At 37.7% G+C, this 12,454-nt stretch overlaps 1 protein-coding gene across 5 annotated transcripts in view; it reads left to right on the top strand.

Moving 5' to 3' along the window:
• Positions 1-12,454, top strand: part of Pld1 (phospholipase D1) — a 220,092-nt gene that overhangs the window by 134,617 nt on the left and 73,021 nt on the right. For 3 of the 5 annotated variants that reach the window (XM_004834598.4, XM_021254185.2, XM_013071586.3), the window contains 4 exons: positions 1,438-1,548; positions 5,116-5,316; positions 6,335-6,548; positions 7,112-7,225. In XM_004834598.4, coding sequence (XP_004834655.1) covers positions 1,438-1,548; positions 5,116-5,316; positions 6,335-6,548; positions 7,112-7,225 — 640 coding nt within the window. The remainder of the gene's footprint in view (positions 1-1,437; positions 1,549-5,115; positions 5,317-6,334; positions 6,549-7,111; positions 7,226-12,454) is intronic. The other 2 variants (XM_013071597.3, XM_004834597.4) reach the window with 1 other exon arrangement.

The following is a 12,454-nucleotide window of genomic DNA, read 5'->3' as shown; positions in this document are numbered from 1 at the left end:
GTGGCTGTACAGAGAAGAGGCCAGAGGAGCGGGGTGGGGGGTGGGATGTCCAATGGATTGCTGCCGAGGCGCGGGCTGATTTGGCATGTTCCACATGACTCGCCAGATTATTAATTTAAACTGTAACTACATTATCTTTATTATTATAGTTTGTTAGATATAGCTGCATCTCTAATACTCTAGACAGTATTATGGAAAAAATTCTTGATTTTAATCATTAGGATATTAAATGCTTAGAGATAATTTGGATAGATAATCTGGTATGTGTGCAATATGTTTCCAAATGCTTTCAGAGCTACTGGGCAAAGAGAATGCAAACTTAAATAGCGCAAACTATGGAGCACTACTGAAAATACAAAACAAAAAGTGAAAAAGTGAGACATGAAGTAGAAGTAGATAAGATTGGCATCCCTGGGGAAAATGAATCCTGCACTACATACTGGAGCAGTCCATATGAGTATATAGGGAGGAGAGGAGAGTTCAGGTGGGAGGCAACTTCATTTAGGCCAAAAACCTGTTACCAATCAGAACTAGAATAGAAAATTCTAGAGCTTTTCTGTACTACTAGTTGTTGGACATCTTTTTGGTGACTAATATTAGTAATAATATTTTGTAGCACGTTAGCATTTACCAAACATTTTTCACTTACTTTGATACAGTTCAGTGGGTCAAAACAGCCTTGTCTATTTTCTTTTAGATCCTAGGTCTAAAGCTGGATCATTGTTAATTGGTGTTTCCATTTTATACTAAGTTCTCACTAAAACTCAGATTCTGAATGTTAGAGAAGCTTACTTCTAAAGAAGTCCTTTCACCAGGGAATAGATATTAGTCATCTAATTTTGAGTTAAAAAGATGAACCTGGATTCATCTTTAAAAATTAAGAAATGTTTTTTCCACTTAAATAATTTTTTTCAATGAAGAAAAATTCTGTGAAAAGTGCCCCTGAGATATTTACAAAATATTTAGCATAAGATATTGCATCAAAGTTCTCATCACTGTTGCTCCAGCTAACTGAGGTATACTATCAGTAAATAAACGAAAAACCCTAGCGATGTCACATGATCCAGGTGAAAACTTCCTCAATGACAAGTGTTTTGAAATGTTAAGAATTGTGAGACAGCTGGACACTTTCAGTAGTGAAGGTTACCATTTCAGCATTCTAGATCTGTGTAACCAAATACTGATGACCTTCTCTTGATATAAGTTGACTGAAGAATGGAAGGGAGATAAATTTTTCTTTTTTTGTATTTGTTTTGTTTATATATTGTATATTTGTTTTAATACAGTCATCTGTCACCTCTTTGTATTGCCTCTTTATTCAATGTCTTATTTTACCTGTGTGTAGAGGACAGAAAGCACAACGCAGAGAAAGGAGGAGGAAAGGGAAACCATAACCCTCCAGAAACTCATCTCTCCATATGTTTTCTCTTATGATAGCAACAAGGGGTGCAGATCTTCATAATGCTCTACAAAGAGGTGGAGCTCGCCCTGGGAATCAACAGTGAATATAGCAAGCGGACTTTAGTGCGGCTGCACCCTAACATCAAGGTATCCACGTTCATCCTGGTGACCAGTGTTTCTTTATTATTTTGCAGGAGTCTTTCAGATGTTGCTTTGGGCAGTCAAAATCTATAGACTTCATATATATATATATATATATATATATATATATATATATATATTTTTTTTTTTTTTTTTTTAAACCAGGGATTGAACTCAGATCCTTGCACTTGCAAGGCCTAATGTGTATTTTAATTAAACAGCACTGAGCCCTCAAAAATAAAACAAAATATTATATTTTCTTTCTTATTTTTTTTTTTTTTTTTGGACCAGAGATTGAACTCGGGTCCTTGTGCTTGCAAGGCAGGTACTAGAACCACTAAGCTAAAACCCCAGGCTGGTATTATATTTTCTTGCACTCCTTACATTGATGGGGGCCAGCATATATCATTTTTGTGTTTTTCTGGCCCCAATTGAAAGTGATAGTTTAGCCAAGAACATGCTCTTTATAGTTGTTTTAATATTCAAGAGCCCTGTCAAGTTGCAGACTTCTCATTAAGATTATGTTGGAACCACTTAAATATGATGTGCCTATGAAATCCCCTGATCAAAGCAGTAAAGAGATCTCCTGCAGGATTCAAAATGCTTTTTATGGATTTTTGGGGGGAGGATGGCTAGTACCCAGTGTAAAATACTGATAAAATAGCTGGATGTGGCAGTGCAGACCTGTAATTTCAGCACTCTGTGAGGTGAAAGCAGGAGGACTTCAAGTTTCAGCCCAGCCTAGGCAACTTAGCAAGCCTCTATCTCAAAAATGAAGAGCAAAAACATTGGAGACAATCTGAAAAAGGTCTTCGAAATTTCACCAAAACCCTGAAGCCTGTCAAGAAATATCACCTTACCTCAGGCCGGGGATTTAGCTCAGTGGTTCCGGCACCTGCCTCACAAGCACAAGGTCCCGAGTTCGATCCCCGGTACCAAAAAAAACAAAACGAGAAATATCACCCCTTCATTGAGATATATCATAACTTAATGAATTAATAAATCTCCAGCAGGCTTAAATATATAATTATGTATTTAATTTGATTGAAAATTTCTCCCAGAGAATGAATTGAGTTGAATTATTTCTAAACATTGTTCATTCACCAGATTGCTATCCAGTACTGACTGAAGATGTGATATTGTGACATCAACAACTGAAAGCTACAAGGGCAGAGCTGCTAAAGAGGCAGTTTCTGTATGCTGTTGGATTAACTCAGTATAAATTCAAATTCAAATTCCTAAATTAGGATGTTAAATGTAACCATTCCATTTACCACCATAAAGAAGCACACCATAAAGAAATAACTATGGAATATTCACAAAAAGAAATGAAATTGGAATTTAAACATTTCACTACAAAAAAATCAACCAAACACAAAGTAGACACTAGTGCAAGGAATGAGGGGCAGAAAAGTCATAATACATATAGAAATCTAAGAGCTAAATGACAGAAGCCCCATTTTATCAACAAATATTTTGAAATGTAAATGAATCGTACTGCCCAATCAAGAGACAAAGATTACCAGAATGGATTTAAAAAAAAAAACACAATCCAGCATGTGGTATGTGCAAGAGACTCATTCTAGATACAAAGACACAAATAGTTTGAAAGAGAAAGATTGAAAAGGATATGCAAAGAGTAACCAAAAGAGAGCCAAAGGTGCTAAACTAAAAACAGACAAAATGGGCTTTTAAATATAAAAAAAGTTACAAGAGACTAAAGACATTATATATTAATAAAATTTCAATACCACAAGAAGACACAAAGTTTATAATCATTTTTAAATAAGAGACTAAATAAAATATATGAAGAAAAAGGGAACTGGAGGGAGAGAAAGACAATTCTACAATAATAGTTGGAGGCATCAATACCTGACTTTGTAATGGATAGAACAACCAGAAAGAAGATAAGTAAGGAACTGGAGGACATAAAACCAGTAACCAGCTAGATCTAATGGACATAGGCAGAACTCCCTTCCCAACAGCAACAGTACGAACATTCTTCTCACATGGGAAATAGAATACTTTGGGACTCAGGATATTTTCCAGGAGAGATCATCTGTTAGACTATGAGTGGTCTTAATGGATTTTAATTGGCAGATATTATACAATCATTTTCCTAACCATATCAGCATGAACGTAGAATTAATAACAGAAGGAAAACTAGAAAATTCATACAATGTGTAGAAATTGAAAACATGCTATTGAACAAGTAGGAAATCACAGAATTTACCCTGAGAAACAAATGAAAGTAAAACAACATATCGTTATGAGATGCAGCAAAAACAGTATATAGGGGGATTTATAGTTATGAATGCCTTAATAAAAGCAGAAGAAAAATCTCAAAAACAAATACTTTATAACTTAGAGAACTAGAAAAAGAAGAACAAGCTAAACCTGAAGCTAATATGAGGAAGGAAATAAAGAGCAGAGATAAATAAGATAGAGAACATAAAATAATACAGAAAAGCAACTAAACCAAAAGTTTGTTCTTTGAGATCAACAAAACTGACAAATCTTTAGCTAAATGCACAAGAAAATAGGAGAAAAATACTCAAATTACTAAGTCAGAAATGAAAGTGGGGACATTACTACCCATCTTCCAGAAATACAGAGGATTTTGAAAGATTACTATAAAGAGTTGTATAAATTGGATAACCTAGATGAAATGGACAAAATCTTAGAAACACAAAACTTACCGGAACTAAACTATGAAGAAAAATAAAATCTAAATAGATCTGTAAGCAGTAAGGAGATTGATCAGTAATCAGAAATCTCCCAAAAGAGAAAAGCATTAGATCCAATGGTTTCACTAATGAATTCTATTGAAATTTTAAAGAAAATCAAAACACCAATTCTTCCAAAATTTTTCCAAAAATTGAAGAAAAAGAAAGACCAACTCATTACCCTGATACCACCAAATTATACACTTAAAAATGATTATGGTGCGAAGTTTTATGTTACATGTATTTTATCACAATAAAAAATATATTTGTTAGAGTTTTTGGACTCTTTTTACTCAGATTGGGAGCCTTAGGAAATTCTGTTTCAAGGAAACACAGATTAATTTCTCTAAATAGCTTTGAAAAAAAAGAGTGGTTAAAATAGCTATATATGTATAACCAGGTGTTCCAACTCAGAGGCTGCCAAAGCATCAATATAATTCATTAAATTTTTTTCTATATATGGATGTTGGTTAAATATTTTTAGAGTTATTTTTAAAATACCAAATAAAACATAATCTTTTAGGTGGGAAAGGAAAGCAACTAGCCATCAAGTTGAGTTTTTATCTAATGTGTAGCCAGATTTCAAGCTTTAGCATTTATGGCAGCTGTTCCAAAATATGGTATTTGATCCGGGGGCTGAAAAAGTAGATAGGAGTTATCTTCTGCTAACTTTGATACTAAGAATAAAATCTGAAGTTTGGAGGATTTTCTTTGGTGTACATGTAGCAAAGTTTGGTATTTGAATTGTAAAAAATGCTTTTCAAGGACCAAGCAGACCTATTTTATTGGGACATGAAGGACATCTGAAAAGCATATTACATATATGTGGGTTTTCTTCCTTCTCAAGGTGATGAGGCACCCAGATCATGTGTCGTCCAGTGTTTATTTATGGGCTCATCATGAGAAACTTGTCATCATCGATCAATCAGTGGCCTTTGTGGGTGGGATTGACCTGGCCTATGGAAGGTGGGATGACAATGAACACAGACTCACAGATGTGGGAAGTGTGAAGCGGGTCATTTCAGGACCATCTCTGGGTTCTCTCACGGTAAGTCAGTTCTGCTTTTATGGGACTGCATACAATGAACATGATTTTCCTAAGTTTGTGTTAATAGCATGACTGAATGATTAACAGGTGGCATCTCCCTCAAGGGGACAGAAGATTGAATTAAACCTCAGATAGACTTTTTTATACCAGCCTCACCACCTAGCTAGCATGTGACTTAGCATCTCCCAGTCTCAGTTTCTTCTCATAAGAAGAGAGAGCAGATTCAATAGAGTTTGTTGTCTCAGACTCAGCTTCTTGATTTTCCATTTAAATTAAAGATTTATTTCCTACTTGGAAACAAAGTTCATAAAAATGTGTGACAATCAAAATTTAGGTTAAAAGACAATGGAAAGTTGTATTAAAATAGCTGCTGGGGAAAGGGATGTAGCTCAGTGGTAGAGCACATCCTAGGCAAGATTTTTTAGAATTTCCCTAATTAAAGACACACAAGAACAGAACAGATCACTCTGGGATCATTCAGAGGGAATTCCATTTGAGCAGAAAGTTAATAACATCTTAAAGTACCTGTCAAATCAAGAGATGCTAAAATATTTATATGTCTGTATCCATTTTTTTTATAATTTCAACTCTTTGGCTACCAAAATGTCACTGCACTTATTAAAGTTTTTGATGGACTGCATCTTATTTAGTGCTGGATTTTTTGGGGGGAAAATAGTAAGTTAGTGAATAGATAAGAGGGAGAATGATTAACAAAAGAATTTTAATGTTTATCCACAAAAGTAGTTTGGTAGCTCGACAGTATCTTAATTGTATTTGAGATGAAAGGGTAATTGGAATGAAATTTCAAGAATTTGGCCTCCTGAAGGAGGAACATCAGTGCTATGGTAGTGTTTAACCAGCTCCTAGGAATCCATCACCACACTGTGCCTGACCTCAGACCTTCCTGAATGTCTGCTGCGGGCTCCACCATTGGCAAACTGCACCCTTTTCTACTTGAATTAAAGGAGCTAATTGAAGAATATCTTAAGTAGTGTTTTTTTTTAATTATTTTTTTCAGGCTGCAGTCACAGAGTCTATGGAATCCTTAAGCCTCAAAAATAAACATGAATCTAATAAAAATATTCCCAGCCCGAAGAGTCCTGATGATACAGACTCAAAACTGAAAGGCTTAGGAAAGCCACGAAAGTTGTCCAAACTTAACCTCTACCGGCAGCTCCACTGGCACCACCTGCACAGTATGGACAGCCTCAGCAGCCTGGAAAGCAGCTCCAGTGAGTCACCTCTTTGGCAGGGACCTTCTAGATACCCTGTGTCCCTCTCCAGCCAGCCACAGCGTGCCTGTTTCAATATCAGTCTTTCTGTATGTGTCAAATGAACAAGGCGGAAAGGTTGCTGCATCATCCCATTCAGTACCCTGCCACCTCTTGGCTTGCTTGACTAATTTTTAAACAGATGCATTGTTTTATTCACACAAAGTAGTCATATCAACCACTATTCTTACTTTTGATGGTGGCAGAATGACTGCAGGTTTCTAAAACATGCAAAGCTAGTAAGGCAGAAGAAAAGTACTTAGATGTACTTTATAAATTTTTCTTAGAAGAAAGTTCATTCTCTTCCCATCCAGAAGTATGTCAAGCTTATATCCTCAAACATCAGATCTTATAAATTCACTATTCTTTGCAAATCTTCCTGACAGCCTTGCAATTTTGTATTTTACAGGAATTTATGACTGTACTTTTAACCTTGCTAATTTCCAAAATGATTACGATTTGCAGTTAAGAAAACTTACTATATATATTTCTTTGTAAAAAGAAGAACTCTCAATTTTCTCCAGGTTATGTTAATCATTATAGAAGTCATCAGAATTTAATCCATGGTTTAAAACCCCACTTGAAACTCTTTCGCCCTTCCAGTGAGTCTGAGCAGGGACTCACTAGACCCAGCACCGGTAAGTGACCTGTGAGTGGCAGAACCCCTTCAGGCTGAAGCTTTCTTCGCAATGTCTGCTGCATGGGCACAGTGAATGTGTTTCTAGATTGGCTTTCTGTTTACAGAATTCTCAGGCACGTGTATTATGGAGAACTTGCTTTGTGCAAAGCACAAGATCCCTATGCCTCGAGGACCTAAAATTTACCTTGTAATTGACTGCACGGCATGCGCAGTGCTCTAGTGTCCTGCAAGTTGTGTTGGAGATGGGTTGTCTTCCTTTATGATGATTTAGAAGGACTTTTTGAGTAGGCCACTACTCAAGTCAGATCACTAAGTCAGATCTGGAAGTCAATTGATTGGGGTAGGTGGGGATAGTATGATGTTGCAGCGAAGGAAATGAGTTGAGCAACACTGCTGGGAGGGGAAAAGAAAACATCTTAGCTATTAGTGGAAAATACATTATTTAATTAAGATGCAGTTTTTGCTCTAAGACTAGGAAGATGGATGTGGTCACATTTGGAGTTCCAAACAAAGTTGAGAAGTTGGAACTTTTTAAAATGCTGAAAACCAGCTAGACATAGTGGTGAATGCTCATAATCCCTGCCCTGTGGGAAGCTGATACAGGAGGATCCAAGCGGGCCCCCAGCCTGGGCAATTTAGTGATTTAGTGAGACCTTGTCTCAAAATTAAAAATGGGCTGGGGATGTCGCTCAATGTGAAGGCCTTGCCTTGAATCCCCAGTACCAAGAAAAAAATTGAAACCCCTTGAAATGGAGGTATCATGCTATACATACGAATGTTTAGAAATTGTAATCTGATAACCTTTTGTAAGAAGAATCAGATGCTAGAGGAATGAATTAATCAGGGCCTAAATTATGATGGTGGGGGTGAAGAAGGATTTGGCAATTGATCCAATATAAGGACAAGCAATAATCAAAATAAATAACAATAGGGCTGGGGATTTAGCTCAGTGGTTTCATTGCCTGCTGCACAAGGGCAAGAACCCAAGTTCCATCTTTATTCTGCAAGACTCTGTCTGTCACTGCTCTCAGTATGTGCAGTGCTTACTAGTGATATTACTAACTCCTTTTTACAGGTGAAGAAACTCAGAGATGATAAGCAACTTGCCTGAATACATTCTGGTTTACCAGGCTCTCAGTGCTCAGGATTCAGAGTTATGATTTAACAGAAATGAATTTTTTTACATCATGACCTTTCAGGTAGAATTCCAAGGGCAGGGTTCTCTGTACTGTTCATGAGATGAGGATGTTAGCTCCCAGATAGCACGCCTCCATTGAGTCACCTGTGACTACACTAGCGCCAAGGTACCTGATACATTGAGCTGCACTTTGAACAGTGAGTGTCTCCCAGCATTCTTTAGTTTAGGTTCCCAGCATTAAAAAAAATACAATAATTAACTGTGTAATGAACAAAAGCTCTAACATAACTTTTAAATAAATTTGTATTTTTAAAATCATAACAATGTTCATAAACATTTTTAAGTGGAAAACATATACAGGAAGATGTTTCATTTCTATCTTAGAGTACAGCTAGTCCTTGATAGATTTGAGGATGTCTCCCAGTAATTCCTGTACTTGACAGAGCTTCAGAATCCTGAGAACCAGAAGTCCCCTGCACAGTTCAAAGGGCCAAGTCGGGGTGGGGGAGGTACGCAGCTGCAAATATTAAAGGTAAAGAGTTGGGAACAGGTCCAAGGAGTGCCTTGTAACCTTGGTGTGTGGCTTTGGTCCTTTAAAAATGAAGTTAAAAATGAGATGGATAAGTGAGGCTGTGGAACCATGAGAGGGTCTGAATTATGACTGTCGCTAACAATAGGATTGGAAGTGAATGGAAAAGATGTGAGTCAGGTTCTGAGTACGTTAAGTAACTCAGGCCAGACTCAGGCTGAGGAAGTGATTTCTGTAGTGGTGATCTGAGGATCCAGATATGTTCGGTTTCTGTTGTTGATAGACGGCATCTTGGCATCCATTCACAATCCATTCATCAATAAACTGGATGTGTGTCTAGTGAAGCATTTTTATTTAGAGAAAAAGAGAAAGCAAACAACCTAAATGCCAGAGTAGAAAAATGGGAAAGAACATAGTGAATGGTGTGTCCCTTTGATGAAATCATGCAAATCATTGGAACTTTAACTGGGGATACATAATAAATGTCTAAGATTTATGTTTATTAGGTACGTATTGAGGACCTGAAATATGTCCTATGTTCTAGGTACCAGGGATATAGTGCATAACAGACCAATAGAGTTAACGAATTGAAGCGTAAAGATGGGAATTGTGTATACAAATACATTGACAACCACATTGTATTAGGTGGTGATAATTATCATGAAGCACAACAAAGTATAAGAGGAAAAGCAGAGGGTAGAGTTACCGTTTTATATAGGGTGATCACAGAATGCTGTCCTAATTTGGTGACTTTTCAGCAGAGTTCAAAAGCAAGAGAAGAATGAGGATAAGAGGCTGTCTGGGAGAGGTGTCCCAGACAGAAGGAATAGAAAGTGCAAAGATCCTGATGCAGCAGGAAGATTGGTATGTTTCAGGAACGCGGCTGTGGTGAGATGGGCTCTGGGTGAATGTTAGGAAAAGATGGAGAGGTGCTGTAAGAACTTTGGCTCCCTTGAAGGTCACTAGGTGTTTTTGAGCAAAGATAGACATGATCTGACTTTGTCTTCTATAGGATCATTCTTCAGAGTAGACAAGGTGGCAGATAGTGACAGGAAAGGTATTTGGGGCATTTACCAGTGCCCCAGATGGGGAATGAGTCAGGTGGACAGGTGTCTAGATCTTTAGACCCACTGGAAAAGTGGAGTTTCCGTGAGCTGAACTGGAAGGCTGTGTGAGGAGCAAAGGAAGATGCTAATGTGAGGATGCTACCGCTATATCACATGTGCCCCTGGAAGAGGTGAGGCGAAGACGTTAAATGATGGTAACTTGTTGGGAAGATAGGACACTGGTGATTTTTCTCTTTTCCATATTGCTTCCATTGTTTCTTATTATGAGTAATAATTTACAGATAAAGAAAGGCAAAAGGGTAGTTGAATCCTCCCAGAGCAGTACTTCCCAAATTCCATTCCCTGGACCCTGAAATTTGTCAAAGGCTCTGCAGAGGGCACTGTGTAGATGTTGCCTTTGTACCCCCACCCCCTACACACTTCAACTGGAACCTGCTTCAACCAGAACAGTCTCATCTGTAATTTGTTTCATATATTGTGTTTTCTTGTAAGATTGACATTGCTTTTACCATGTGCTTAAAAAGAGGTTGAATTTCACTCTTACATTCAGAAACTATTTGCTGATCTTTTTGTTGTAAGGAATATGAAATAGATGAGGGGGAAAATTGTTTTTGAAACTTAGTTGAGATCTGTTTTTCAAATTTGCATATGTAATCAGAGGGATAATGAATAGTAAGGTAAGCTGTTTCTACGCTCTGCTCTCTGGGATGCAGTGTAAGAAATGTATAAGATTCACTTGGTGCTACCAAAGAGCTTATTATCTAATAGAAATATAGTTTAAAATACTGGTAAGTTTTAAAATTCAGAAATTAGTTCCTTGGTAATTCTTCAAAGGTCTGTACCCCTACTATAGGAGGCATTTGTGAAATCTTTCCCACAGATACAACACAGCTTTATAAACCCTTATCCACAATTCCAAAATCCAAAACTTTAAAAAACAAAAGATTTTTTAAAAATTGAGGACCTGTACTGGAACTGGCCTTGAATATAGATACAGATTCAGTAGGTTGAGAGTAAGAAGGGAGAAAAAAAGGCATTTCAGGGAAATGTTATATCTTAAGGCACAATTATGGGAACACCAAGTGTGTTTATGTCAAAACTTCAGACCTGAGTATGAATACATAGAGATCTGTAATCTTTTATGCAGAATCAGATGTACTTTAGAAATTGGAAGGCTCTAAGTTTTAGAAATACAATGCCTATAACTTTTTTTATATTATGCTTCCAGCAGGGTCCAGGAAATACCCAGACTATAAGCAAAACTAAGTACAATCAACAAAAATAAATAATTTCTTATCAATTCAAGCCAGATTTTGCTAACAAATGGGCTATGAAAAAAATTGGATTTTCAGAATTTTGGAGGTTTGAAATTGTGGTTAAGAATTAAACAATTTGTGTGGATTGGGCTGGTGGGGTATAGCTATGCCAATTTATGGAGGCCTTGCAAGTCTGGCTGAGACTTTGCCGAATCCACTAAATGTTGGAGAATCCCCAGGATGGGAGGTTAAAGGTAAAGTTTTATGAGGGCTGCACAGAGACAAAGGGAATCCAACTAGGTTGTGCCAATGACTCAAGACTGAAATGAATAGGAGAAACTTTTTCCAAAAGAAGAGCCAGCAGAATTCCAGTATGGTTTGGGAAGTGGTGGTGGGAAGGGAGTGAGGAAGACGGTGAGGAAGAGAAGAGGGAAGATGACTGGGAGGCTGGAGCCTGAGTAACTATGAACAGAATGCAGAGACTTCAAGGGAGGACTTCACGTGGTAGGGATGCTTATGATTTCAGTGTTAGATTTATTTATTTATTTATTTAGGTACCAGGGATTGAACTTGAGACCTTGCACTTTCGAGGCAGGCAGTGGAACCACTGAGCTAAATCCCCAGCCCTGTTAGATGTGATTTTAAAGTTCTGGTGGAACGGCTGGGGAAATCATGTCCACTGAGACATTGGAAATGATTGCAGATTTGATGCTCAAAAGAGAAGCCAGGCCTAGAGGTGCATGTTTAGGAATCATACAGAAAAAGACAGGAGAAACTCAAGGGAAACAGTGTCTGTGAGCAGGAAGCAGGCAGGGAGGAGAAGGGTAGGTTGGAGAAGTGAGAGAGGAGTGAAGCTTAGTGAGCCAGAGGTGAAGAATAAGGAGGAGGACATGGCAAGACCCAAAGACACAGGGCAAGAGCAGAAGACATCCTTGTCATAATCTTGAGCAGCAGAATCTGGGCTTATGATAGAGAAGGATGTGAAAAACTGGCATGACAAAACCCAAAGACAGGGTAGATGCAGTTGTGAAGTGGTTTGGAAGCCAGATACAGCCTAATGAGAGCCTGGCAGATCAACGCTGCTGGTGCTGGAAGCCCTGTGAGCTACTGCAGATGCCCATTGAGCCCTGAACAGCAAGTGCAGTAACTGGGGAGTATTTAGTGCTCTTGGCTTAATAGTTCATTTGTTCTGAAGAGGACTATCACTTATTTGGAATAATTTATGTCTTGACTAGAA

This window comes from Heterocephalus glaber, unplaced genomic scaffold (genome assembly GCF_053883595.1).
Source record: "Heterocephalus glaber isolate CG9 unplaced genomic scaffold, H.glaber_assembly_v1.0 deba00001504, whole genome shotgun sequence".
NCBI classification, from domain to species: domain Eukaryota; kingdom Metazoa; phylum Chordata; class Mammalia; order Rodentia; family Bathyergidae; genus Heterocephalus; species Heterocephalus glaber.
Note: the sequence above shows the minus strand (reverse complement) of the source record. Positions and strands in the feature narration are given on the sequence as shown.